The following is a 27,733-nucleotide window of genomic DNA, read 5'->3' as shown; positions in this document are numbered from 1 at the left end:
ATAGGATATATTTGACAATGTTTTTGACACCTTATGGGAGGCATTGCTTCCAAGGAATGTCCTTTGGCATCAAGTCAGCACAAGAGATATTTCAGAAAAAAATGTCACAAATATTGGAAGAAATGCCAGGGATGATTAATTATATTGACCACATTTTGATATATGGTAAAACACAGAAAGAACACAACAAATGGTTGGAGAAGGTATTTAAAAAATATTTGGAAGAAAATATAATGCTAAACAAAGAAAAAATGCAGGATAGGAATAAGTAAAATACTCAGGACATATAATTACCCAAGAAGAGTTAAAAATTGATCCGCAAAAGGTAAACAGCAATAACAAAAATGGCAAATAACAAAAAAGATAAAGTGAGTAAGGAAATTCAAACAATGTTGAACAAAGGTTGGCCAGAAAATAGAAAAGATGCACCAGAGGCGGTATTGACCATATTGGGAGTGTAGAAATGAAATATATCAGAAAAAAGGAATAATATATGGAGGGCATGGGAGAATAATTCCAAGAGAGATAAGAAAACAAATGTTGAGAAACTTACATGAAGGGCATTGGGGAATAGAAAAAGTGAAGAGAAGGGCAAGAGAAGTAGTATTTTGGCCAGGTACAAGTAAACAAATCAAGGACCACATAGGGAGAAAAAGGCAAAGCAGAAGGAAGATCAAGGAATGGCAGAAACGTTAAGAACAACCAAATGCGGAAGAAAAATAAAAAGACCACAAGAATGATAGAACAAGATTGGAAAAAAAGAGACGAAACTAAAAGAAGGGAGATGTTGCATATTGCTTTGATTACTTAATTGGTAATAAGAACACTGACAATGAGAAACAAGCAAGCATGAAAGGTTTCTGGGAAAGTCACTGGGCAGATTGTAGAAGAGAGTGTAAGTGTATGGTTCATATAAAGTAACTAGTGAATCTAAACTGTTTTGGGATTTACAAACATTACAGTGGTCTGGACCAGATGTGGAGTTTGGAATGCAGTTCAGAACAACACAACAAAATCTGAAAAGATTAGAAAATATGAGCAAAACTACCAGAATAACCAATGACAGGATTTTCACATGTCTATATGAGGTGTGAGTTGGTTTTGTTAAAATAAAACGGAGGGTAACTTCAGTTCCAGATTTATAATATTTGAGTCCAGTATTCAAATACTCGTAATCAATTGCCTGCAGCTCCCTATTCAAGTCTTATCTTTGTGTATGGTGTAATTATTTTATGTGCATGGGGTAGCAGGCATACTGTATTGTTTTAAGTATCTGCTTCCAGTTTATACTGGAATGAACTGAAAGGGAATCAACTTAAGACCCATCTCTTATTTGAGTGTAGTTCAAGCAATTTCCAAGTTAACTGTACATTTTGATATTAAATTATATCAATGTGGCACCAACTCCCGAATCCCCTTCACTTTGTTATATTGCTGGTTATAACAATATTAAAGTATTTATTCCTGTTGCAACCCATGGTGTTATTGGAGCCCTGTGAATGTGACATTTTTCCAGCAGGTGAACTCATACCTTAAAACCGAGCATAGGGTTCATATTATTCAACTACTGTAGTTTCTGAATGTGTCCTCCTTTTCTCAGTTAACAAAATCATAGAATTATACAGCACAGAAGGAGGCAATTCGGCCCATCGTGCCCATGCTGGCTCTTTGAAAGAGCTATCCAAATTGATCCCACTCACCTACTAACTCCCCATAGCCTTGCAAATTTGTCCTCCCCAAATATCTATCCACTTCTCTTGAAAGTTGCTATTGAATCTGCTCCCACCACCCTTTCATGCAGTACATTCCAGATCTGAACAACTCGCTGTGTGAAAAAAAATCTCATTTCAACTCTGGTTCTTTTGACAACTATCTTAAATCTGTGTCCTCTGGTTGCTGACCCACCCGCAAGGGGAAACAATTTGTCCCTGTTCACTCTCAAATCCCTGCATAATTTTTAATCTATTAAATCTCCACTTAACCTTCTCAATAGTCCTAGCTTCTCTAGTCTCTCCACATAAGTCCCTCACTCCTGGTACCATCCTGGTAAATCTCCTTTGCACCCTCTCCAAGGCCTTGATATCCTTCCAAAAGTGTGGTGCCCAAAGTTGAACTCTACCTGAGGCCTAACCAGTGTTTTATAAAGGTTCATCATAACCCCTTTTTGTATTCTATGGCCTTATTTATAAAACCGTCCATTCATTTTCATTTCTCTGCAGTTGATGATAATAATAATAATAATCCTTGCATTTGATATAGCGCTTTTCACGTCTTCTCGACGTCTCAAAGCGCTTCACAGAATATGCTGAAAAGTGAATTGACTGTATATTTGTGGGCGAAACGCGGCACCCAGTTGCGCACAGCAGTGTCCCACAAACAGTCGTGGATTAAAAATGACCAATTTATTATTGTTTTTTGGTCGGATTATTATTAGGCGAGTGGAGTAAGGAAACTTGCCCAAGGTTTCGCCCTGCCTGGAATTGAACTCAAGTCTGTGCAAGGAGTGTGTTATTGACAGCAATGCAATGTGAAAATATCTTCACATGTGAAAGAGTGGGAACTGGCGATAAAAGTGGCTTGCTCATGAGTAGAAGTTGTGCTGGTGCCAGCTGATCTTTGACTGTAACTGTAAGTAATTATAGAGTATTTCTCAGCATTGTTTGACACGTACTTTTGAGGAACGACCTTATTTAATTATGTTAATTAGCATTACATTCAATGGGAAGAGGAAGATTGGAGGATCTGCGTCTTCACATTGTAAGTTAATGATGAGTTCAAAGCACTAGATTAAGTAAGAAAAAAAACAATAATAAAATTGGTCACTTCAATCCATGACTGTTTGTGGGACACTGCTGTGCGCAATTTCTGCATTTCGCCCACAAATATACAGCCAATTCACTTTACAGTGTATTCTGTGAAGGGCTTTGAGACATCTAGAAAATATGAAAAGCGCTATATCAAATGCAAGGGTTATTATTATAAGGTGAAGATAAAGTATACAAGCTGAGAAAACTTATATAACAAAACTCTTCGAAAATCAACCCTCCAAATGAAACTGGAGCACTAATTTTTAGCATCACCGTCAGAAAACCTTTAGAATCCGATATTTGCGGTATGAACTTTTTTTTCAAAAAGCATTATTTGGTAATACTTTTTTGGGGGTGGGAACAGTTCAATATACATTCTGATAATTCTAACAATATAAAATGGTATTTGATAATCAATAGTAAACTGCCAATTCTCTGTAGTTGGTTCCTTGAGATATCCTCCCAACATCCCTCCAAAAACCAAAAACAATAATTAAATTGGTCATTATCAATCTACGACTGTTGGTGGGACATTGCTGTGCACAATTGGCTGCCGCTTTCGCCCACAAATATACAGTCAATTCACTTTACAGTGTGTTCTGTGAAGCGCTTTGGGACGTCCTCCCGACGTGAAAAGCGCTAAATCAAATGCAAGGATTATTATTATTATTATAACATGAAAGGCGCTTTACAAATGTAATGTTGCTTTTGTTGAGGCAAAAACAGCGCTCAGTGTTCAACTAAGTTTAGAGGATAGTAACATTGTTAATTCAACCGTATTTTTATTTTCTGAGCCAAAAATCCAATTTTGCTTGGGAATAGAAAACATTTAAAAATATCATATATGTATATATTATATATAATAAGCCAGATTTGCCTTATTACATTGGAAGAACATCTCAAAGGACATCTTCACAGGATTTAGTCTAAAGTGGAGTGTTTGTGTATTTGTAAGCAAACATGGCAGCACAATTGCACACACAAATGTCAAACAAACAGCCATGAAACAAATCTGAGAATCATTATTATTTGATTTTGTGGTTGATTGGAAGATTTAATGGACCACATAATTCTTCATTATTTTGACCCATAAGGTTTTGGAAGCAGAATAATTTTGCTACGTCTCTGAAAGAGGCACATCTTTTATTTTTGCATCCTTGGGCATTATTGTAATTACTGTTTCTCTGTAGGTTTGGTGCATGTTGCATTTATTCCACCTTTTCTTACTGCGTTGTCTTTCCATTTAACATTACACTAGTGTTGTTTATGTGAGTTTGTATTTTAGCCAGTGAGTCTTTTGTGAACATCACTGTGCAAGATATTTTTGTCACTCAGCCATCTAATGTTAAGCCCGGGCATTAATGAAACCAGCTTACAGCTGGTCTTAATGGTGCCAAAGCTGTGCAGCATAATAAAGCAGGCAGACACATGCTGAGAATGAAGATGATACGATGTGATGCGTGTGTCAGCATTTGGCAGGGAAAGAAAACCGAGAACAAGGTCGTATTTGCAATGGATTCCTCAGGCTTCCTGTAGTTCCCTGGCTTTCAGTGAAAGGAATCAAACATAGACCTAGACTAAACAAACATTAGATTTGATGTATGTACTGACTTGCAGGAGGATTTAGAAACACAGTCAGCACACCTTTGCCTGTAGGTGTGACAGCTGCACACAGTATTTATGGTTCCCAGTACTTGGCGGACATCAGTCAATCTACTGTGTGTAACCATTTTAGTTACATTACTGATATCCTGATTCTGTGGGCTCCTCTTCATGTGTTTTTAACCACCCGAGTCAGTCAGAAACAGAAAACTGGAGACATGGCCTCAAATGTATTCAAGGGCAAAGTGACAATTGGGATGATTTGAAGTTTGTTTGTGATCATTATGTTTTTCTGATTTGTCGGTTTCAGGTTTAGCCAGGCTTGCCCATTTATTGAGGCATGGCATCAAGCTGAAAACATGCTTTGCAGTCCCTCACTGACTTGTCATCATCATACTGCAAGGTCTTCACTGTTGGTGTTGATGCAGACAAAGGTAATAACATGCTTTGGAAAAAAATGGGAATGAAAGTGAGGCAAACATTGTGTAGTTTAAGATGATGTGATGAGACACAAGATAGTGCACTATCTTGTTTTCTTCCACCAAGTCATGCTGTTCATTATTGAGTTACCTTTCATGTTGCTTTATCCATCCTGCAGTTCATGGTTCAATCAATAACTGCTGATTTGTTCCAACAGCTCAGGATTTGACAATTGTTATTTTATGTTTGGGGACCTCTAGAACATTCAGGTTTCATTGTACATGTGTGGCATAATAATGTGGTTCGTGAAATAATGCCATATGTTTTGGGCACTACCTGATCAAATGAAAGCTTATGTCCAGCTTCTCCAGTAGCTTGGTTGGAAAAGCCACTGCAGATTTTCAATATGCTGCATTGATTAAAGAACTCGATAAGTATCTGTTTGGGTAACTGTATTGAGGTAGGTGCAGATTGAAATGAACAAATATTTTGGTGCTACTCGGGCGTAGCGAAAGAGAAGGATGTGTTGCTGGAGCAAAACAGGTCATGGATAGATAATGGAGATGGATAAATATTGTTTTTCCTTGAATGCCTTTGAGAACGTAGATTTTCCATTCAGAACTTTCTGCCAAGTGATGAATCCACAGTAAGGTAGGTTTTGCATTTTCTGGAAGGAGTGGGATTTGAGGAGCCAAATCTATTTTTTGGAACATGCTTGTAATGATCCCTTCAAAATAAATAAATAAATATATAATTTGGTCACTCTCATTTCATGATTGTTTGTGGGACACTGGTGTGCACAATTGTTTGCTGCGTTTCGCCCACAAAATATTGTCATTTCACTTTACAGTATGTTCTGTGAAGCGGTTCATGGCATAAAAGTCAGTTAAAATAAACCTGACATTAGAAATTAAGAGAAAAGCATCATCAAATGTATCAATGCCAGTAGGACGATGAACTGAATCACTGCCTCAAACTCACTCTGATGCTGTTCTTCGCAGTCTAGTGTTTGTTTTTTAGTTATTTTTTCTGACTTTGACTGAAGTTTTGTGAAGACAGCATGTCAGAGGTGAGAGGGTATTAAAATCATAGTGATGCAAAAGCTGAAAATACCTTCTCAACTAATCCAGTCCTCCTTCGGCGTTTGTACCTTTAATGGCGAACATAATGCACTTTATCTTAGCATTTTATAAGATGGATCTTGACTCTTTGAAGTATTCACCTGAACGATCTAGTTTGATTCAAGTAACCTTTCTTGTCAGGTTACATGGTGCATTTTAATACCAAGAGTCTCCTGTCTGCCATTACGCTGCACCAGAAAAGATCAGAGAATGGTAAGAAATCTCATTTGTACATATTTATAAAGGTGGTCTCACTCCCGAGTGTACCTCAACACGTTTGGGACAGGGTCTGTTGACAAACTGTTTTAAGGATTGCTCTTTTGCTTTACAGCCAAAATGTCCTGGCATCTCATGGCCTGCGGATAACGTTTTTTTTTAAAAACTGAGTTGCTCTTAGTTTTTAAAAATAAAATAAAACTTATGTCATTATTTTAGTGATTCTGACCTTGGATTGCTGCGATTAAAATCTGACATGGGCTCTGGCAGTTTCACCATTAACCCTAGTCTTCCACAATATTGAACGCAGTCTCAGGTTAATCCAACCTGCAGGTCCGAGAAGCTGCTTCCCAGCTTCATGACTGAGATAAAGTAGCATTGCCTGTTCAATGCTGGTGGAATTTGTAATTTGATCTGTTGAGCTGTTCATGTGAGATCTTCATCTCCCACAGAAAAATTCAAATACAGTATCTAAGAAACCCAGTCTGTTAGACACAGAACTATTTTGGGGTAGGGCGGGGGAGAGGTGAGTGAAATATTTGAATTTTTTTCTTTAAATCTCTTTTAAGTATTTATGGCAGCTCAATTCAAATCAGCCTGGGTTTTAACTCTTCGAGGCTTTAAATCATTGCTCTCTCTCTCTCTTTCAAAAGATACAGCCCCTATTGCAGTGTAGCTGCACAGAGCCTTGACAGTCCTTGTATACTGAGGCTGGCTGCCTTTTCTTATTGTGCGATCATAAAACGTAAGTGTTGGCAGGTAAACTGACCTCGCGGGGCATCACAGCCAAAACTAATCCTGCCTGCACCTTACATACTCATATATACACTTCCTTGCGGAGGTCATTTGATGGCAACTAGGAGCAAGAACCCTTGCTGAACGCTCCACCTTTGTTTTCCTCGGGAAATTGAGGTCAAGAATTCTGCCCTAACTGTCTCAACAGCTGACAGCAGCAAACTCAGCATAGTCGAGCACCTTGTGGATCTGTTTTGCTCAGTACAGCATATTACTCGAAAACCTCTTTTTGTGGGGACTAACCTTCTATTCACTTTATTCAATCTAAGCAAAAGACCCGTGAACTAGAATGAGATATTCCATTCTGAACCCACACTGGCATCTAATCTACACTGTTTTCCCACTCTAGTGAACTTTTACTACTTCCCGTGATAATAAAACCATAGTTTTTGAAAAGGAGATGGTGATACTGCACTAGAGATGGACAACAGCAACTTACAGTAAACGATAATGAGAGCCAAGTTACTCCAAATATCAGTGGTAAGGTAGAAAGCCATTCATATCACACACTCCTATATCAGGCGCTCCTGTCTTCTTTTTTAAAAATTTATGCATGTCACAACCAAGCAGACTCCAATTTTGCTTAACATAACATGGAATTGAGCAGATTCATCTTCCCTTGTCTTTCTGCTCCAGGTTATTGCTCATCCTTCTTTTTGAGCTCTTGTTTGGGCAAGAAGAATTTTGTTCCAATGTCCGAACATGCATTTACTTTAGATACTTGCTCTCTTGGCCTCGGGGCAGACTCGCAACAGATGGAGGGTCAAAGTCATTTATGAAAATGAACATGGTGGTGGGGGGGGGGTATTGGTTGCATTCGCCAGTCCTGTCACTTTAAGAGGGGTTTTTTTCTCGCTGTTCAGTCTGGGTTTTAGTTTAGCAGCAGACGCGTCGTCCCCGTGATGAATTAGATCAGAAACATTAGCTTGCAGAATATATGCCAATGAGCTAATGATTCTGACACTTCCACAATACCAGCCTTACAGCAAAGTACCCACACAGCAAAGCCTGTTTTTGTATCTCATTTTTTTTTAATGGTGAAATGTTTGTCAGAAAGAAACGGATTTATTTTCTGTCAATCCAGGGTATAATATCAGGGGTTATCCGGTTCCGGTCCTCTGGGCTTCAGACAACTAACAAAACACGTCTTACTTCTGCTCTGATAGTTCCCTGTTATGCCTTTCAGATTCAGGAAAAATAGTGAAAGCATAAACCAGTTGAATGCAGCAGCGCAGTCTGTCATTCATTGCTGAAGCACCACACAACATGCCTTCATTTTCAAAAAATTAATATTTCCTGCAAAAATGGGAATAACAATTTTCTTTTTTTAAAAAAAAGTTACAAAGAGGTACGTGGTTATTTGCAAGTATAAATAAAAATATCAAATAGAAAAATATTCTCTTCGAAAATATATACTTAGTTGGGTTTCTAAATGAAGGGATCACGCACTGCTCAAGAGTGATGAGGAACTTTTACATGCTAGGGAGACTGCGGCCTTTGGGATGAGCTCCTGTCAATCAGTTAGCACACGGCTGCAGTATCTGTTGGTTGGTTTATATGTAAGACTGCATTTTGAAATGGTCAAACAAAAACAGCCCCAAATGTACAATCATGAGACTGAATCATTACCAAAAACTCTAAAAGACTGGAAGCTTCCATTACACAGCCTACAGAAGCTGATGATCAGTCAGGTCAGTTTGTAAGTTTGTCCAGAGGCAACTGTTGTAGCTGGGGTTTCATTGACAGTCAGGCCTATTGTGAGGCTATAAAGATCAGTCAAAACCCACTCCCCTCCCCCCACCACATCCCCTCGTCTTTGCATCATTTGAATCAATAGAAATAATCAGCTGACTTGAAGCAGAATGTATGGATCATAAAAAATCTTGTTTTTATTTCTGTTAAGGAATATTCTTTGCTTTTCTTTTCCTCTCCTTTTTCCAGACGCCCCCTGGATCACACACAGATCCACAGAGTGAGAGGGCAAACTGGTGAGCAACCTGCTTCCAAGCCTCTGCCAATGCTCTCTGTACCAAGCCGGTAACCTGCCCTAAGACTGTCCACCTACACAAAGGAAAGAGTCTGGCCTCCACTGAGCTCCTTACCGCCCCCCACGCCCCCACCACAGCAACAGTGCAACCAAGGTTGACAATCCACGGTGTGGGAAATTTTATACCATAATTCAACCACATTGCCCTTGGTGCTATCATAATGTTTTCTCTGCAGTAGTTCCTTTGATACTTGTGAAATTTGGAACCTGATATTAGTTTTGCTAAATAATTTCCCTTCTGCTTCTCCCTGTTAAATATTGAAAAGAAAATCTTACTGTGACTCAGTGGATCCCAACTCACTGAAAGCATTAAGTCCCCGGGCTTACAGAAGGTCTAAAAGGTTAAGTACACTGCCCTGAAATGCAAATCACACCCAGTAAATGCTGAGAGGTCGGCACAGTTCCACAGCCAGACTTCATGTATGTGTGCTTGTCATTCAGGGATTTGCATGAGCTGAAAGCAGTACCTAGCATTTTCACTGACTCGTGCTTCAACCTGCTTTTGTACTTTTTTTAAAAAAATCTAGAAAACTTTTTTAATTGGAATAAGAAATTGCAATTATACGCAGTTATCAGGTTAAACAAGTCAGATCCAGTTTCTTTCAATTCTCACAACTTTGCAAGGTAACATTTTGAAAGGGGAGCGTGTTATTGGGTGCACTGTGCCTGGCACTTTAGAGTCTGCCGTGAAACTGGTGCTGTGATGGTGCTGTACAGTACAGCCCAGATTTATGTGCCTTGTATTTATTGCCCATGAATCTCTATAGACAAAAATCTTGCCTGCTTGCATCTGAATGTAGAGTGTCATGAGTGACTTCTGGGTGCAGAACACATCACTTAATCACTCACATCCCTCTCAACTCAGAATGGGGTGTTTCCTATTTTGAAGGTTTATTCTCTGTGCTCCCATTCATGTAATTCTGTTTGGAATGGAACAGGTGCTTCTGACATATTCCCCATCGTGGATTGCTTTAGCCTCATTTAATAACTAGTACCTGTGTTCGGCTCTATTAAATTTGCTCTGGGTAATAAATGCCACACAACAAGGTAACAGACAAGGTAAACCCCTCACAGTTAAACATAGGGAATCTTAGTAAAACAGCGACTCTTGCCCACCTGCATTGTGTGTGTGTTTTTAACCACTACTGATCCAGCTGCACACAGGAAGCCCGTAATTCTACCTACTCTTAGTCTGAAAAGCCATTAATCTTAAAATTTAAGAATGCGCAAAATTGTGAACAATTCTTACAATTAGTCTTAATTTGGACCTGATTTTCCAGTTCTACAAAAAGCACCTGATTTAGAGCCTAAAATTCACAAAATCGGTTCCGGACCACAGCACAGAGGGGTGAGTTGTTTTGGTATTTCCCTCCCAACCCCTCCTCCCAATTCTGTCCCCTTATCTTTCCTTTCTTGTGCGGATGTAGGAACTGGAGCAGCATTGGAGGAATTACTGGCATACGTTCTTGATGAGCACAGCACTCTTGAAAATTCTCATCTGGTATTTCTTAACCAGTTCACGTCATGCTGAAATGGACTTCTGAAAGGCCCTCCCTTGAAAGGTAATACATCCCTCCAGGTACAGTTCTATGGGTGTTCAGGACTTTATCCAAGCATATAATCTTCATATATGGGTCTGGACATTAAGTGGTCATTGTCAATTTGACCATGGAAAGTATCTCAGCTAAACTTGATCCTACATTCTCTCGCCATCCACATGTGTGCACTTTCCACCAAGGGTCACTGGATGGTGATAAATAGCAGGATTGCTGGCTGATTTATTATTTTTTACCTTCCCAGCTCAGAGACACTAAGGTAAACTGTTATCATCCCATAACAGCTCCAACTGAGATCAAGTAACTCAGCAGGGAGGAAGAATGGAATCTGGGAGGTTCCTGTTCAGCACAGAACCACCCCACATGGCACATTTACCAAGGAGGTGAATGGTTCAAGTTCTTTCAATTTACACTTGAAAATAGTATATCAGGACACAAGCGCCAGGACCAAAGGTTTTTGTAACATTAGCAATTGACCACAAACACGTATTTAATGTATCTGGAAGTTGAAATTTATGAATGCTGAAGTTAGTCTGTTCACGATTAATGATTGAGGATTTTTTCCAAACACAATGTGTAAAGTTTCAGCAGTTTTGACTGTGCTGGGGACACTACAAGCTCAATCGTGCGAGTGCACATAGCCCCAAGTTTCAGTATCTGCGCTGGAAGCTGGCGAAGTTCACCATCTGCTCGATTGGGAGATATGGCTGTGCCTTGTGTGTTCCTTTGAATGTCACAGTTTTGCGGCAGCCTGTTTGGCACTCACTTGTGGCTTTGTGTCATCATAGCCAACATGTGCATTGTTGATTCCACTTAGTGTTGAACACTTCCTTTATTTTAAGTTGAAGAAACCTACAAAAGCCATTTGGGGGCTTGCTGGTCAATTCATTAAAAGGACATAAGAATGAAAAGGACCAGCCTGGTTGCTTTCATGGCCCACGTTTGAATGCTGACACTATGGTGGGATGAATATCAGAATTTACTGGCTTCCCCTCAATAGGCAGATTTCATTAGTTCCCAGTAAGTAAGCCGTGAGACAAGTCTGTCTGTCAGCTGTCATAGAATGACTTTGGTAGCAATTATGGAAGCACAGGCTGAACCACAAAACCAGGCAAGAACATTAATGAGACAGCAGCAATGGTATCAAAAGGGGCAGGAAGGAATAATTTAAGAGCTCCAAGAAAGGTTTGAAAATCGTTTTGGTGGCTAAATCCTTAGGCAGAAAACACATGTAATTTGTCAGGCACAGGACCAGCAGGGGAGGAATTACAGGCTGCAGCACTCTGAAAATCTTGTATCTATTTCTTTGCTAAATCACTGGTGGCCTAGACTAGCAAGTGGACTTCCAAACGGCTCCAAATTTACACTTGTTCAAATTCAAGTGCTTTCGATAGGAGAACACTCAGAATTTTTTAAAGGAGGTCACAGCTTGGGATTTAAGTGCTGTCTCTTTTCTGTGAAGAAGGGGGAAGAGCTAGCAGAACATGTCTCACTTCCAGTGAAGCAGAAACCTTCCATGGGCCAATCATAAAATGGTGAAAATGGGTCTTTGAGGTTTGCAGTTCAGATTGTCCTCCCTTCCTGGCTGAATGAAAAAATGCAGCAGCAAACATGTTTAGGGGATAATAGGGAGGGAGGGAGGGAAAAAAGCATGTATGCTTAAAAAGTTGGGAGTAAAAAGCCTTCAACCCTCAAGGTTCATTTGGCTCATGTTGCCAGCCTATAAACGGTCTACTTTTAGTGATGGATCTCAACATTACCTGTAAAATCTCCAATTGCTCAAACTGCAGGTCGCACAAATCCTATACGGTGAAAAAGCAGCCTTGAAGCACCACTGCATTTCATTCTACCTAACAGGCGGCGGATAATGTTACATATAGACCAACCAAAAGGCAAACTGTGGCAGTAATCAGTGAAATTGTAATATTTCCAGTAGCGCACAATTTCAGCCCAGATCTTTCTGAGATGTCCCCATTCTGCAGATTGTGACATTGTGATTGGAGAAAACCAAGAATCAGAAAACCATGCTTTTAGAATCCGATATTATTATATCGCCTTGGGCAATGTTTTCGCTAAGCGTAAAATTGTTTCTATTTTTTCTGCAATATTTACGGTCAGCCGTAGCAGTAGCATATAATGTCCCTTTGTCCCAGCATTCAGCAACTTTCTTTTCAAAATAAATTAATTTTTTTTAGATTATTTGAATCTATGAATATCTTGATGTAAATTTTAAACTTAAACTGTCCATGCGTCCCTCTAGGATTCTAGCCGCGCTCCCTGTTAAAACTATTGGTGTAAAGGCAGATTAGTATCAGAGAAATATTCGGGGAATATCCAAATAAATGTGTTATAAATCAGAAAAGAATCTAACATGTTTACATTTTTAAAAAAATCATTACAAGATTTCTACCCGTTAGTGCTTAGTTTCTTCTTTCCATTCTATAACATAAATAAACATTTTTTTTTCTTGGTGTCTTGAACGGTTCCAGTGAGACTGGACAAGAGACGTATTCAATCATTTTGAAACAAAAGGAGGGGACTGATCTCCCTGTCCTCCCGCTTCACTGTGAACCTCAGCACATTGTTGGTGGGATGTTGGAGTGGTGCATCTCAGTCATTTCCAGTCTATACAGTATATTAGCACCAAGCAAGGCTTTGCTTTGTTTCCTCCTTCACAGAGTGAGCATTCTCCTCGTGCCCCACAATTCACTGCAAATTCTTCACACAATTTTGTTTTTGTGTGCGTTTTAAAGTATTGTCCACTTATTCCTGTGTTCTGAAGGTACAGGATACAGAGAACTTCTTATGAACAATATGGGGTGGTGGGGTGGAGATGGGGGGGGGGGGGGTGTAGGGAAGAGAGATGGTAAAGTGCGTGGCATTCTGGAAGTTGTAGAATGGTCACCTCCAACTTGTACCACAGATGTCAGACTAGCCGTAAAAATAGACTGCAGCTCCCAGAGTCCATGGCAATCGCTGCAGGGTTCAAGTGGCACCATTTGTATCCAATTGCATCTGACTCCAGTTTTGAGATGAATGCAAGATGGAAACATCAGCCAATCAAGATGCAACATCCTTTCAAGCAAAGGGTCATTTTATGTTATTCTTGTGAAAAAAGGTGATGTGCAAAATGATGCTGTGCTGAGATGTTTTCAAATTCCACTTTTTCTTTTTCTTCTTGCTTGCTTCCTCTCGGTCTGTCTGTATGTGTCTGTCTGTCACTCTCTCTTTGTCTGTCCCTCATTCTCTAGGACGAAGTGTCTCTATCTGTGTCGATCACTTCCTCATTTGCAGGTGAACACCTCCGTCCTTTCGCTGCACGTATTGCACTTGACGAAGCAGCACCAGTGGAACTTACAGTTGCACTGCCAGACTTTGGTGTACTGGTGGGTGTTATAGCCCCTGCCACAGCACATCAGGTCACAGCCATCTCCATGCTGTGAAGTGCGGTTACACAACCGCCCCTGCGTCCCCACGCTCCCTGTCGATCTGTCCTCCTCACAGTAGTTTGGTGATCGTTCGATATAAACTAAATCTGTGTCCATTGGTTTTCGATAGGTCCTGGGCTTCTTGATTTTGAGAAAGGTGGGCTGCCGTAGACGGGTTGCTCTCACTGCTTCCACGTGAACAGCCTCATTGTATTTTTCTTTCAAAACGTACCCAATTTCTCTGAATTTGGGAAGAGTTGTCCAACATGTCTTGGTCGTGCATGAACCAGAAACACCATGACATTTGCATTCCAGCTTCATTCTTTCATCCAGGATCTGTTGGAATAAATAATGAAACTTGTTCAGGATATTAAAACTATTCTTAATAGAGTGCAAATTTTAACAATCTGGGGTCACCTCAAAACTAATGTGCTTGATGGGCTAAATGACTTTTCTTAGCACAACATAGGGTCAGGTTCGATCCCCAGCTATCCTCTGTACCCCACATCTGGTCTCCTCCACCTCTGCCACATTGCCTATCTCCAACTGTACCTCACCCCAAAAGCTGCCAAAACCCTTGTTCACTACTTTGTCACATCCCGCCTCGACTACTCAAACGTCCTCCTCACTGGTCTCCCCTGCTCCACTATTCACAAAATTCAAATGATTAAAAACTCTGCCACCCGCATTCTTGCCTGCACTAAACTCTGTACCTCCATTACCCCAATCCTTGTCAAACTCCATTGGCTCCTTGTCACAGAGTGGATCGATTTCAAGATCCTCACTCTTGTTTTTAAATCCCTCCATGCCCTGGCACCCCCCATCTCTCCAACCTGCTCTTTCCCTACATCACTACCCGCTACCCCTGCTCGATTGGCTCCAGCCTCCTCCTCGTCCCCTCCGCCCCACTATCGGCCACTAGCCCCTGAAGCTGTGGAACTCTCTCCCTCAATCCCTTCGCCTTGCCCCCTCTCTTCCCATTTTCAGTCGCGCTTGAAAACCTTTCTCTTTGACCGTGCCTACAGTCACCTCCCACCACCTCGGAATCAGGCTCCACCACTGTTAAGCACTCCTAGACGCCGTCCGGTGTGAAGAGCGTTATATAAATGTTGTTGTTTCTCTGTTCTGTGCTTTATATTTATGTTGGAGCCTGGATTGCTCTGTTAATTTTCAGATGTGTGAGGCAACCAGCTCGCATCAGTGAACAAACAGTTCAGTGGGATATACTGGGGGCACAGACAGCTGATCTGGGTGTGAATCAAGTGCTTTAATTACTCTGATGTCCTCTGATCCACCACAGAGGCAATGCCCTTCTTTACAATCATGAGTCAGGGTGAACCATATCCCACTCCTTTTACTCATGCAGTTTGTGCTGTTTGATTTTCCTTCTCCTGTTGACAGTTCGGAATTCTGATCCAGTTTTCAGAATGCTACTGTTTTGCTGTTCCTGTTGACAGTCAGGAATACGGAATTTATTCTGAAAATGTGAGGGTACTGCTCACTTTTATTCGAACTGTTTACAATTTTTGGATTTGTTTTTCAACCAAGGCATCTCCAACAGCAGCTCATGATTGCTGGCAAGTCAATGGTTATACCCAACCGTACATTAATATGACCCAACATTGGGTGAAGCAAACTGATCTGAATGGGAGAAATCTTGGCAGTTTAAAGTGATGGGATTATACACTGATTATGACAGAAAATGGTAAAATAATAAGCAGGCTGCGATGTTTCCTTTCTCTCTTTTTCTTTTGAATACATTTTTCTTGATTGTTTTACGACCCAACAGCTACACATGCTGCTTCCCCATCCAAACTAAATAAATCCCACCCCAAATAAATACAATAGTCAAGTGCCCACTGTAAAATTATACATGACAGGCCTATAATGGGTGTGTAAAAATTGTATTTTTAGCTCTTTAAATGCTAGGTGGGAATGTTCAAACTTATGCACTTAGCTGACACAGCAACAAAAAAGTTTAAACAAACATCTGGATTTCAGCAAATTATAATTACAAAATTATGTCGCAGATCACTTCTGCTTTAACAGATAGCAACCTCCCAAAAGTTTCAAAAATATGAAGATTTTTTTCCTGGTCATGGTTCCATTCTCCTGCCGTGGAACAGCAATCAGAGGCAGATCATCATTCACCTTGCACTTCTGGATGTTAAACTCACTAACCACTGCTTAGATTGGCCTATAGACTGAATAGCCAAGCCAATATTGCACAAGCTGAATTCCTGCTTGCCAAATCAATGGTGCTAATCACGTTCCACATTTTGCTCAGTAGTTCAGATCCATGGAGAGGTTGTTGGCATCCAGATACCAAACAGAGCTCTATTGGAGTTCATAAGACTTTCTTCAGAAAATAATTTGTACAAAAAATAACTTCCATTGAAAATTCAGTGTTAACATGCGTCAGCCTGGCTCATGGAGCTCTCTCTCCTCTGAGTCAGAAGATTGTGGGTTCGAGCCCCACGTCGGAATTTGGAATCACAAAGCTAAGCTGGCACTCCAATGCAGTGCTGGGGGTTGTTGTTGCATTGTCAGAGGTGCCTTTGGATGAGGAGTTAAACCGAGGTCCAGTCTGCCTATTCAGGGGGAACGTTAAAGATCCCATGGTGCTGTTCGAAAAAAGAAGGGAGTTTCTCTCGATGTCCTGGCCAACAATCCCCCAAATAAAATTAGTCACTTACTCCATGGCTGTTTGTGGGACATTGCTGTGTAAAATTGGCTGCCCCAGTAGTCCACAAAATACATAGTCAATCTCCTTTACAGTAGATCCTGTGAAGCACTTTGAGACGTCTCAACGACTTGATAAGGCACTATATCAAATACAAGGATTAATTAACAAATTCAGCCTTTAAGATTACTTAAACTTCTTTCACTATATCATTTATCTTTTATGGCTGATCTGATGTTTTGTCATATTTTTCTTTTTCTAAGATGAACAAATACATTCAGGAGCAGAATCTTATTATCTTCTCAGGAGACTTCAGTCTACTGCCCTTCACCGATTGTAACTTCAAACCTGAGCTATCCTCCCCCCTTATTCCATCCATTCCCCTGGTATATCCCTTTTTTAACCTATATAATAATAATCCTTGCATTTTACATAGTCCCAATGCCTGTTAAATAAATAATCCTTGCATTTCATGTAAAGCCTTTCATATTGTAAGGATGCCTGAAAGTGCTTCACGTGATTTACTGTAAAGTTTTTTGACTGTATTTTGTAGTCAAATCCGGCAGCCAATTTGCATACAGCAATTTCCCACAAACAACCATAAAGTGAATTATCAATTTTATCTAAGTGACTGTTGGCCAGGACACTGAGAGAAACTCCCTTCTCTTTTCAAAGAGTGCCAGGTGTTCAGGTGGATGTTAAAGTGGATTCAAAAAGAGAAATCAGTTTCTTCCAGCCAACAAATAACATTGGTCATTTACCTCATGGCTGTGTGTGAAACATTGATGTGTGTAAATTGTCTGCCACATTTGCCTGCACTTTGGAGAAAAATTCTGATTTAAGATGTTTTGACAGATAAAGAGCTACATCAATTGTAAAGTTTAATATTATTTACCCCGGTGTCATGAACAACCCTTCAACACCTCTTTCCAGTAATCTGCTAATGACCCACAAACTCCTTTGCGTATGTAGTCAATAGGTTTCAGTTTTATAACATCTGCTTGGTCTGGTATGACTTTCTCTTCAGTCCTATAAGGGGGCTTCTTCTGCTTGATTGGTCCACTTCTGGCAAACGGTTACTTCTGAAACACGCTGTGTATTTTTAGTATTTTCTTTGTTTCAGATTTTCAGCATTTGTACTGTTCCTCCATGTCTCTGTCCCACAATCCAACACTAATGAATAACATCTCCATATTTTCCTGTGGAGTAAAACGATTGCAATGGCAGTGCTGGTTCTACCAGTTGGATATTTTGTCCAATCTCTTTACCAAAATCTCAAAGAATTGGCAACTCCAACATCTGGACAGGGGTGTACCACTCATTCATGTGTGTTGTCTCTGAGCCAAAAAAATCCTGACCCACACTAGGGTCTACATTGTATCAAAGTGCCATTGAAGCCTCATGTTGTGTAAGACTGGTATTGAGACCCTGATTTGTGAGACTGGTATTGAGACCCTGTGTGGTGTGAGATTAGAGTTTAATCCTCGCTTTATCTGACTTGTTGGTGCATTAGACGGAGAGTAAATGCAAAGGAGAAAGCATTCGATCCCCCAACATGGAAAACAAGTGTATGCATTGGTTATGTGAAGTGTAAGTACACCGTTGATTGTTGCGATGCACAGATACCTTTCTGCCAGCTTCGTTATTATGCAGGTTCATCAGTCTCCGGGCGTTTTTCTTGATCTCTCTTGCATCAACAAATCTCCGGGAGAACTCAATCCCATATTTGATGTCTGCCGAGCAGCCTCCCCATTTCCAGCCCTGCTCCTGGTTGTAGTAGCCCTGTTTCTCTCGGTCACACCCACAGTTGCTCAGGTTTCCCTGACTGCAGGCAGCAGTCACAGCATGAGCTACACCGGCTGCAGTGATTGCATATGTGAACGCTGCTTCTCGGCTCCCTGGAGACACAGAAGGGCAATGTTACTCATGAAAGAAACTTGTTACACATCGGCTGGCAGCAGCCTACCATTCAATTCATTGGATTATATTATCTATTTTCCCTTATTCTGAAGCATCTCTTACATTATCTGCGATTGAACAGGTAGTCATATTTCTTGAACTACACACTCACTGTGGAGAAATGTCTGCAATTTGGGTCCTTCCCCCATGTGGTCTGGAAATGGTGTTTCTCTTGATCTTTCTTGCATCCATAATCTCTGGGAGAGCTTGATCCGAACTTCATAATCTGCCAAGCAGCCTCTGCATTTCCATCCCTCATCCTGCTTGTCAAAGGCCTGTTTCTCTCGGACAGGAACAGTGGCAGCAGAGTGCAGGGCAGTCCAAGCCGGTCCATATACAGGCACAGGACACAACCCTGCTCCACCATTCATTTTAGTTCAGTAGTGACTTCAGTATTGAAAACTTCAGTATTGAAGTCACTAGGATTTGGAAATATTGCTCATCTTTAACCATCGTCACTCCTCCCTTTGACTCATTAAATTATCAGGAGATTATTTTCAATTTATTGCTGTGAAAAACACCAACGCACTTGTACCTCTCAGACACCTTCAAAGGAGCTTGTGCTCAACATAGAATGCTGCAACATAGAACTCGGGTTAATGCAAACAATAATAACATTTGTTTTGTTTGCCAACTCTTGAGATAGCTTCTCTATAACCAAATATGGAGTGTCCATAGCACCTCACCTTGCTTTTCTGAATCCATGCAGTAAGAACTTAAGAACACATAGAACAAGAAAAAATCATTCAGCTCAGTGAACCGCAATTATTTCGCAATTTCCCTCGAACGTTGTCAAGCAAGATTCATTATTTATTCACTTATTTATGGTAGTGAACTGGCTTATTTGCTCTCCATTAATTGACATTTGTGTCATCCACCTCTTCCAATCCAAGGATCAAAGAAACCATCATATCTCATTGTCCAAGTTTAGCAGATCAATCGGGCTGAAGTGCCTTATTTCGATGTAAGGGGGAGATTGGAGGGGCGGGGGTTTCTGATAGCTATGGAACCCTTTTTGGAGTGTAGTTGAACTTTCCAGTTCTCATCACAAGCTAAAGTTTACCTGATCATTAATGTTTTCTTTATTTTAAAAGTAAATTTCTCATAATGTTACAACAAGATCCATTTACTACACAGGTGTGTTTTGAAGCTGAGAAATCCATGATGCTTCCTTGGTTTATGCACCAACTGTCAGAGAAGATGGGAGGCAGGTTACTCACAGGGTTAACTATGGCTGCTCTGAACCAGTTTCCGGGCAAACAACCATAGTCTAAGGAAGACTTTCTCTTCCCTGTCCCTGCTATTTAATTGCAGACATCACTGTTACCTATACATATCCCATTACCTAATCCCCAAACAACTGTAAACTGCTCAGTCCTGTTACTTGTTTATATTTCACTCAGGTCAATAATATTCACTGTCCAAGGAATCCCCCAGCTGCCTCTTATTTTCCATTGTTCAGTCCACATTGAGGACAGTTTACAGGGAAAAACGATATTGAGTGAATTTCAACTTGCTGCCAGGTATCCATTATTCTTTATCTAATGTACAATCTGTTCATTTTTTGCAATTGCAGTGGAATGTTGCCTATCCACCGTGAGCTGTTATTCTCCCCAGGTTTAAATGCACTGTCCACATCCAGAGCCACACATACAATACAGCATTATCTATTGTTTCAATCAGCACAAGTCATTTAACATGCTGTTTTGCACAGGAATTTTCTACCCTAGTGTTTTGGGGAACAGTATGTATTTACGGTTCTGAACTTCCTTAGAAGCTTCTCAAATCTCAGTCCTGACGGGGTCAGCTATAAAAGGCTGTATTATACGCAATTCCTTGATCCCTGGTCATAGGAATGAATCGAGGAGGTGTATAAATTAAGTACTTGTGTATAGATCAACTTCTCAATCTATGCCGAGTAAGATGATCTAAGCCAAGACAACAGTTAAGCAATCAGCATACTTGACAATGGAGCTAAGAGATAGCTTGGGTTTGCACTCTTGATCACTACCCATTAAACCCTGCTAGAAAGCATACATGATTGGATATGAGATCAGGACAGCCCTGGACTCAGCAGGCATGGCACCCACACATAAATTGCCTGCTCACTCTCACTGTTTTGGGTCACAAGGTGAAGAGGGTCTTGGGTCAGACAATGCATGAGAGATCCTACTGCAACATGAGTCAGTGCATTCAGGAAGAAAACTGCAAACCAAAAGCAAAATTGGCAGCAACGAATGTGCTTTTGGACTCCAGCAACAGTTTTGTTCATATCAGTGAGGAGTTTCTGATTCTCATCTCACCTATGCTGCCAAAACGACTGTGATTCCCGAATATAAGAAAATGGAAATATGTACAATTTCCCTGTGGGAATAGATTAAGAAATCTGCCAGATGTAACTGCAATGTCTAATAATTCTGAAATGCAAACAACAGATAGGAATCAATTCTGATCTCATCATCCCAGGTAACACACAAGAAGCAAGATCGTAGCCCCTTTTAAAAAAAATGTACAGTCTGAAGGTAACCCCTTGATGAGCAGAATAAAAGAAGCAATTAAACTAAGATTGACAAAGCATGATAAATGCAGAAGTGACCTCTGATTCCATGAGTTTCTGCTCTTCCATTTTGTAACCGCAACATTAGATACCTCAACACAGTTTTTGTGGCTCTGGGTGCACAGTATAATACTACCTTCCAATCATTATGGGAAGAAGTATCAACACTGAGGTAAGTACCTACAAATGTGGCATCACATTACATGTTAAATTGTTCCTAAAACCACAAGACTAAATTCCATTTTTTATAGTCTTAAACTTTGTGTTCCATGAACACCAAAGAAAACCTAAGAACAATGTCCTGTAGAGCAGAACATCAGGGAAATAAGGCTTGTATTTCCTTTATAGAAAAATAATAGGACAAACCAGTAACATTCTCCCAAATCCTGCAAAGCAAGAGAAAAACCATTACGTTCACCTATGGAGGATAACACTAAAGAAAAACAGTAACTTCAGAGATCTCTTGTAAACTAGAGAAAGCCAGTTAAATCACGGATCTCACCAGTGCAGTGTTGGAGGAGCCATCCTTCGAATGAGATGTTAAACTGAGGTCCTGTCTGCCTATTCAGGTGGCGTTCATTTGAAAAGAAAAGGGAATTTCGCCCGGTGTCCTGCCAACTATTACCCAGATAAAATTGGTTATTCTTTTCATGTCTGTTTGTGGTACATTGCTGTTCACAAAGTAATGTTGCTTTTGCCTACAAAATACACAGTCACTATACTTAACAGTAAATACTGTGAAGGACTTTGAGGTGGCCTTCCACTGTGAAGGGCACCATATCAAATGCAAGGATTATTGTAACCATGGAAAAAATCATACCAGAGAAAACAGGCAACACCAGAGATTTCTTATAGACAATAACACAAGAGAAAAATAACATTAGAAAACTTCAATAGATCATAACATCAGAGACAAACAGCAACACCTATAAACAATAACTAATAAAACCAAAACATTTCCCACACGACTGGAAAACCAAGCCAGTCAGCAACTTCCAAATGCAGGAATCCCACTAAAATGCTCTCATATAGTATTCTAAACCACTGGCCTCCCATATCCTGGATTACGGTAGGTATATGTATTACTGTAAAAAATACAAAATGTTCTGAATGCAACTAGGATTGCTGACATATTGCTGATATCAATCTCACTGAACAGATACCTCTTAAGCAGAGGAAGCTGATAATTTATCTGTTAGCGATAGTCACAATGACAGGTGATATGCTTAGTTACCTTAACATAAATAATCTGAAATTAGATTTAACCACCTTACTGAACTCATTTCCTTTAAATGTGGGGGTGTTTGCACCAAGACAGGTGAATTTAATTGATGTTGCAATTGTCAACATAATAAAAGTCACTACACATCATAGTATAACCTATTGTATGAAATACTTTGAGATAATACTGCGATATAAAATTACTGAAATGAAATGCTTTATCAAATGGAACTATTAGTAATGTTACACTTGGGCTAATGTGTGTTAATTCAATTGTATTTTGTTTTTATTTTCAGCTTCCTATGAATGATCAACAGGAGCAGATTAAAAGGTAGGTGGAACCTCAACAGCAAGGAAATTAGATGTTGTTACTTCTGTTTCTATTCCATGGGTGCCTCCCTCTCTGCCTTCCAAAGGTTGCTGTCAATCATGCCCTTCATCTTACCCACCCTTACCCACACATTCGTCACATCAAGGCTCGATTATGGCAATTCCCAACTCTACCCCTCACAAGCTGCAGATCATCCAAAACTCTGCAGCTCGTGTACTCTCGCGCACCAGGCTCCGTGACCCCATCACTCCCACCCTCGCCCGACTCCACTGGCTCCCCATCCCTCAAGGATCGAATTCAAGATCCTCATCCTCATTTTCAAGACTATCCATGGCTTTGCCCCCTCCTACCTCTCCGACTTGCTGACTCCCTAACAACCTGCCCGCTCCCTCTGTTCAGCGGGCTCTGGCCTGCTCCATGTCTCCCACCCAACCCGCCCTACCATTGGTGGCCAGGCTTTCAGCCTCTCTGCCACCACACTCTGGAATCCATCCCATAGTCCCTTCACCTCGCTTCCTCCCTTGCCTCCTTCCAAGCCGTTCTCAAGACCGTCCTCTTCGATCATGCCTTCGGATGCCCTCCCACCTCTCTGCCTTCCCTCACCCCTACCCCACCCCTCCCCCATGTTCAGGTCCTGACCCCTGACTGTCCAGCACTTTGGGATGTCCTCCCGACGTAAAAGGCGCTTTATAGGTGTAATTTTGTTGTTGTTGTCTTCAATATCTTTTAAACTACGCTTGGGCTCTTGTGTAACCCAGGGACCACAACAATTAATGATAGAGAAGTAGAATGCAGAAAAGCAATTGCTACCTATGTGTATCTATGCAAAGACGTCATATACATATTATTATTACTATTATTAATGCTTCCTTTATATCAAAAATGTGATAACTTTGTGGAGTCCTGTAGCTCAGTGGTTAGAGCACTCGCTTTACAAGCGAGAGACCTGAGTTCAATTCCAGGCAGGGCGAAACCTTGGGCAAGTTTCCTTACTCCACACGCCTAATAATAATCCCTCCAAAACCAAAAACAATAATAACTTGGTCATTTTCAATCTACGAATGTTTGTGGGACATTGCTGTGCGCAATTGGCTGCCGCGTTCGCCCACAAATATACAGTCAATTCACTTTACAGTGTGTTCTGTGAAGTGCTTTGGGACGTCCTCCCGACATGAAAAGCGCTATATCAAATGCAAGGATTATTATTATTATTATTATAACTTCAAGGAAATCGTAATATAAATAGTAATGCATTGAGATGGCATCTTAATTTTCAAGATGTCGCAAAGCACTTCAATGGATTTAACTCATCAATGTCACAATCTACATCAATGTCCCACAAACAGCTACAAACGAATGACCAATTTTTTTAGTGGGAGATTGGTTGGCCAGGACACTGGGAGAAACTCCTTTCTCTTTTCAAATAGTGCCATGGGATCTTTCGTTTTGTGTTAACAACGAAAATAAACAAAACGTTAGTAAAGAGGGCCTTCCTTTTTGCTACTGGCTATTTCTGATTCATATGGTTAAATGCACCAAACATGTTGAAATCAGGTAGGTGCTGTAGAGCAGTTGTTTTACATACATTTTATAAAGCCTCTCAATTACTGAGAGAGCCATATTCAATATCTATTGTCCAGGAGTTGTGAAAGCTATTTCTGAGAGGAAAGGGGTGTTAATGAAAGTGATACAATCATTGTGTGTGATAGGAGCAGTGTTAGGAAAAGGAAGGATATATTGTTTTAGACTCTGTGTTACTGATTGAGAGAGTCAAGTGTTAACTAGAGGCAGAAGGTATACTTTTGTATTGCTAAGGTAGATTACCCGATGGGTAATATTATACGAGTGAACGGAAGGTGCTTTGTTCAGGTTCTGTTACTGAGATAGCAGTAAATTTACGGTACTCTATGACTTATGATTAAATGATTGAACAAATAAGAGCACTGACAGCTAGTTCATTATTTATTTAACAGAACAGTGGTGGTTGAACGACAGCTAATTAGTATACTTTGGATCAGGAATCATGAAAGACTCTGTTCATACAATGATTGGATTGTTATTACTCACGCAAACGAGAAAATTTGACTTCTCCAAAGACTACAATTGTAATACTAAAATATCTAGAGGGAGCTTGATAAATAAGCCCTGTAATTGTGAAGCACTTCCTAAAATACTCCTAACCAAAAACAAAGTCCATGGTCAGTCTGTTTAACTACTGAGCAACAGTGATTCAGAGTTTGTCCTGTTGTATTTTAGGATTGTCGATCAATCACAAGGGCGTATCTGGGATAAACACCCCGCAGTCTGACAGCAACCTTGCCACACCCACCCAACTCATGGCCCTAAAGGTAAATAAAACAGGCAGCTTCACCTGACCAGCTATTTCATGAGAAATGTATTCCAGACAAAACCAGCCTGTAACAGATTCACTACCTTAAAGCAGCATTTCACTGTATTAAATGCAATGCTGTGCGCAATTGGCTGCCACGTTTCGCCCCCAAAAATATAGTCAATTCACTTTACAGTATATCCTGTGAAGCGCTTTGAGACCTGCTCGACGACATGATAATGTGCTATATAAAATGCAAGGCTTATTATTGATGAATTTCAATAATTGAAGAGAATCAAAGGCTGATTTCTATTTTCAAATTTGGGCGGTTCAGAGACGTATCGAGAATTTTTCGGGCCCTGACTACCAAGAAACATTCGAGGTCCCTTTGTGCAGTGTGGAGGGGGCAGGCTAGAGCAGGGGCTGCGTCCGTGCCTCACGTCTCGCGCTTCCTGTCGGTTCCTGGAGGAACGTCGCGTACTCTCTTTCACTGTGCACTGGGGAAGCCCAGCCTGCCTACACTGAGCGCCACCATCCCCCACTCACAGCCCGGGAATTGTATCTGGTGCCTTGTCAAATCATGTGTTAATCCGCACCTGGGGCAGTTGTTTCAGCCTGGCTAAGGTGGTAGTGTTCTCGCCTCTGGGCCAGAACGTTGTGGTTATAAATGCCGCAAGTTGGGACTTTGAGCTCACAGTCTAGGCTGACTCTTCAGTGTAGTTCTGGGGCAGTGTTATACTCTTAGAGGTGTCATCCTTTGGATACGATATTAAGCAAGGTCCTGTCTACTTGTTCAGGTGGATATTAAAGTTCCTATGACATTATTTAAAAAGAGATTTCTCTCGGTCCCCTGGGCAGCAAATTACTAAATTAGTAATGACTGTTTGTGGGAAATAGGCTGCCCCATTCGCCAAACTGCAGTCATTACATTTTCAAGAAATGCAAAGTGCTTTGAAATGTTTTGATGTTATAGGGGTCACACCAAACACAAGGATTATAATTACTATTTTTAAGAATGCCATTGAAATAATAACAATCCTTGTATTTGTGAAGAGATGCTGGGGTGCAGCCATGTAAAGTTCCAAGGTGCTCTGTTACACGGTGAGTATTCTGTCCTGATATGTCGGCAAGAAGCAAAGCTGAGCTTAGACTGCTGTGAAGAAAACCTCTCTTTCCAATGGCTGTTAGACTCTGGGAAGACTCAATCCAATTATTCCTGGGCACAAAGACCACAGCAGAAAATTGCCCTTAATTTGGCAGTAAATTTGTAGTCTCTCCAACAGAGATGGTTGCTGCAGAAAACAGAAAATGGATCACCCGTATCCAAAGAGGTGCCCTTTTGAGTGTCGGAAAAAGTTTTATTGTAAAGAATAAAGAACAACTAATGATGAAACCGTAATCAAAAACATACATCACTAATATCAGAAAAGATGACTGGACTGCAGAGCTTGGGACAAATGCTTTCATCTTTCACCTTCTACTACTAACTGTTTCAATTTCACCCCCGCTTTTTAAATATTTTTCTCTGTTCCATTCAGTTAGTCCTTTACAGGGAAGAAATTAAGGTTTACAATTTCTCTCTTTACTTTATTTCCCTCAAACACAGGCCTGGCCTCATGGAACTACTGAGTGAAGGTTTCTTACAGCAGTCTATAACCTCTGATGGTAAAAGTATTCCCCAGTGCTGCACTAGGCCACAAAGACTAGAAGCTGATCTCAGGTTGGGCCAGTTCATACATATCTCACTTTCATTTGTGTCCAATTAGATATATATATATGTACTTTTTTAAATAATCTTACAAACACAACAAATTGGGAATTGTAGTTTTCATACCAGTGAATCCAGTGATGGAAATTGTCAGAAGGAATTTTTGCTGGGGGTGGGGAAAGAAAGAAAAAACATACCTAAAGTCAAACCAGTCCGATCTCCGCTCCCCCTCACATATCTCTACGTGAGTCACTCAGTTCTGTGAAGGAAAGTCACGATCACTCTGAATTGTTCTGCACTTTCACTTTGTCTAAAAACAGTGCGTTCAGTCTGCTACAGTGCCGCTCACGCCTCCAGTATAAATAGTTTGATGCCGTCACACAGGCATGTTGCTCAGACATAAACACCAGTTTGAGCTCGTGAGGAGCTGAAACCTACAATTACATTTTTTCATGCATTAACGATGCAGCTACTGAACTAAATGGAGCTGTCTTCAAGTGCAGGACAAGTACCTCCATGTCCTCATACAGACAGCAAGTATTCAGACCAGACCTGGAGGGCCCAAGGTTCAGATCTCAGTCTAACCCTGGAGAAGGTCTGCCTAGATCTTCTGGATTTAGATGTGTTATCAGATCTACCCCCATGTTCAAAATCCTTGAAATCAGATCAAAGCTACGTACCCACTGGTGAACCGCCAGAATGGATTGAAAAAGCCATTTGAACCTGCATGTTCCATTGATTGTTCAAAACCTACTCTATCATGGATTGCACCCCACCCTCTACAGGGGAATGTTTTGTTTCAAAATTACTTAATCCCTAAAGAAAATGTAACACTCGAGAATATCAAAAGGAATTCAAAATAGTCCAGTCATTATGTTTTAAGAAATTGCTAAATCCTGTGTTCATTCTGTGAGTATTCCTCACATCGCCCTCTTTATATCTTGAACCTAGAT

At 40.6% G+C, this 27,733-nt stretch overlaps 1 protein-coding gene and 1 non-coding gene across 3 annotated transcripts in view; one reads left to right on the top strand and one right to left on the bottom strand.

The window, feature by feature from the left end:
- Positions 1-13,415: 13,415 nt before the first annotated feature.
- Positions 13,416-27,733, bottom strand: part of wnt7bb (wingless-type MMTV integration site family, member 7Bb) — a 36,706-nt gene continuing 22,388 nt past the window's right edge. For both annotated transcript variants that reach the window (XM_042335517.1, XM_042335518.1), the window contains exons 3-4: positions 18,302-18,573; positions 13,416-14,328 (exon numbers count right to left, since the gene is read on the bottom strand). In XM_042335517.1, the coding sequence (XP_042191451.1) occupies positions 13,849-14,328; positions 18,302-18,573 (752 nt within the window). In that variant the 3' untranslated portion in view covers positions 13,416-13,848. The remainder of the gene's footprint in view (positions 14,329-18,301; positions 18,574-27,733) is intronic.
- On the top strand, positions 23,643-23,714 carry trnav-uac. Its single transcript has one exon. It is a non-coding gene; the product is annotated as a tRNA-Val (tRNA).

This window comes from Callorhinchus milii, unplaced genomic scaffold (assembly GCF_018977255.1).
Source record: "Callorhinchus milii isolate IMCB2004 unplaced genomic scaffold, IMCB_Cmil_1.0 Scaffold5, whole genome shotgun sequence".
Lineage (NCBI taxonomy): Eukaryota > Metazoa > Chordata > Chondrichthyes > Chimaeriformes > Callorhinchidae > Callorhinchus > Callorhinchus milii.
The sequence above is the reverse complement of the archived record's forward strand: the minus strand, read 5'-3'. Positions and strand labels throughout refer to the sequence as shown.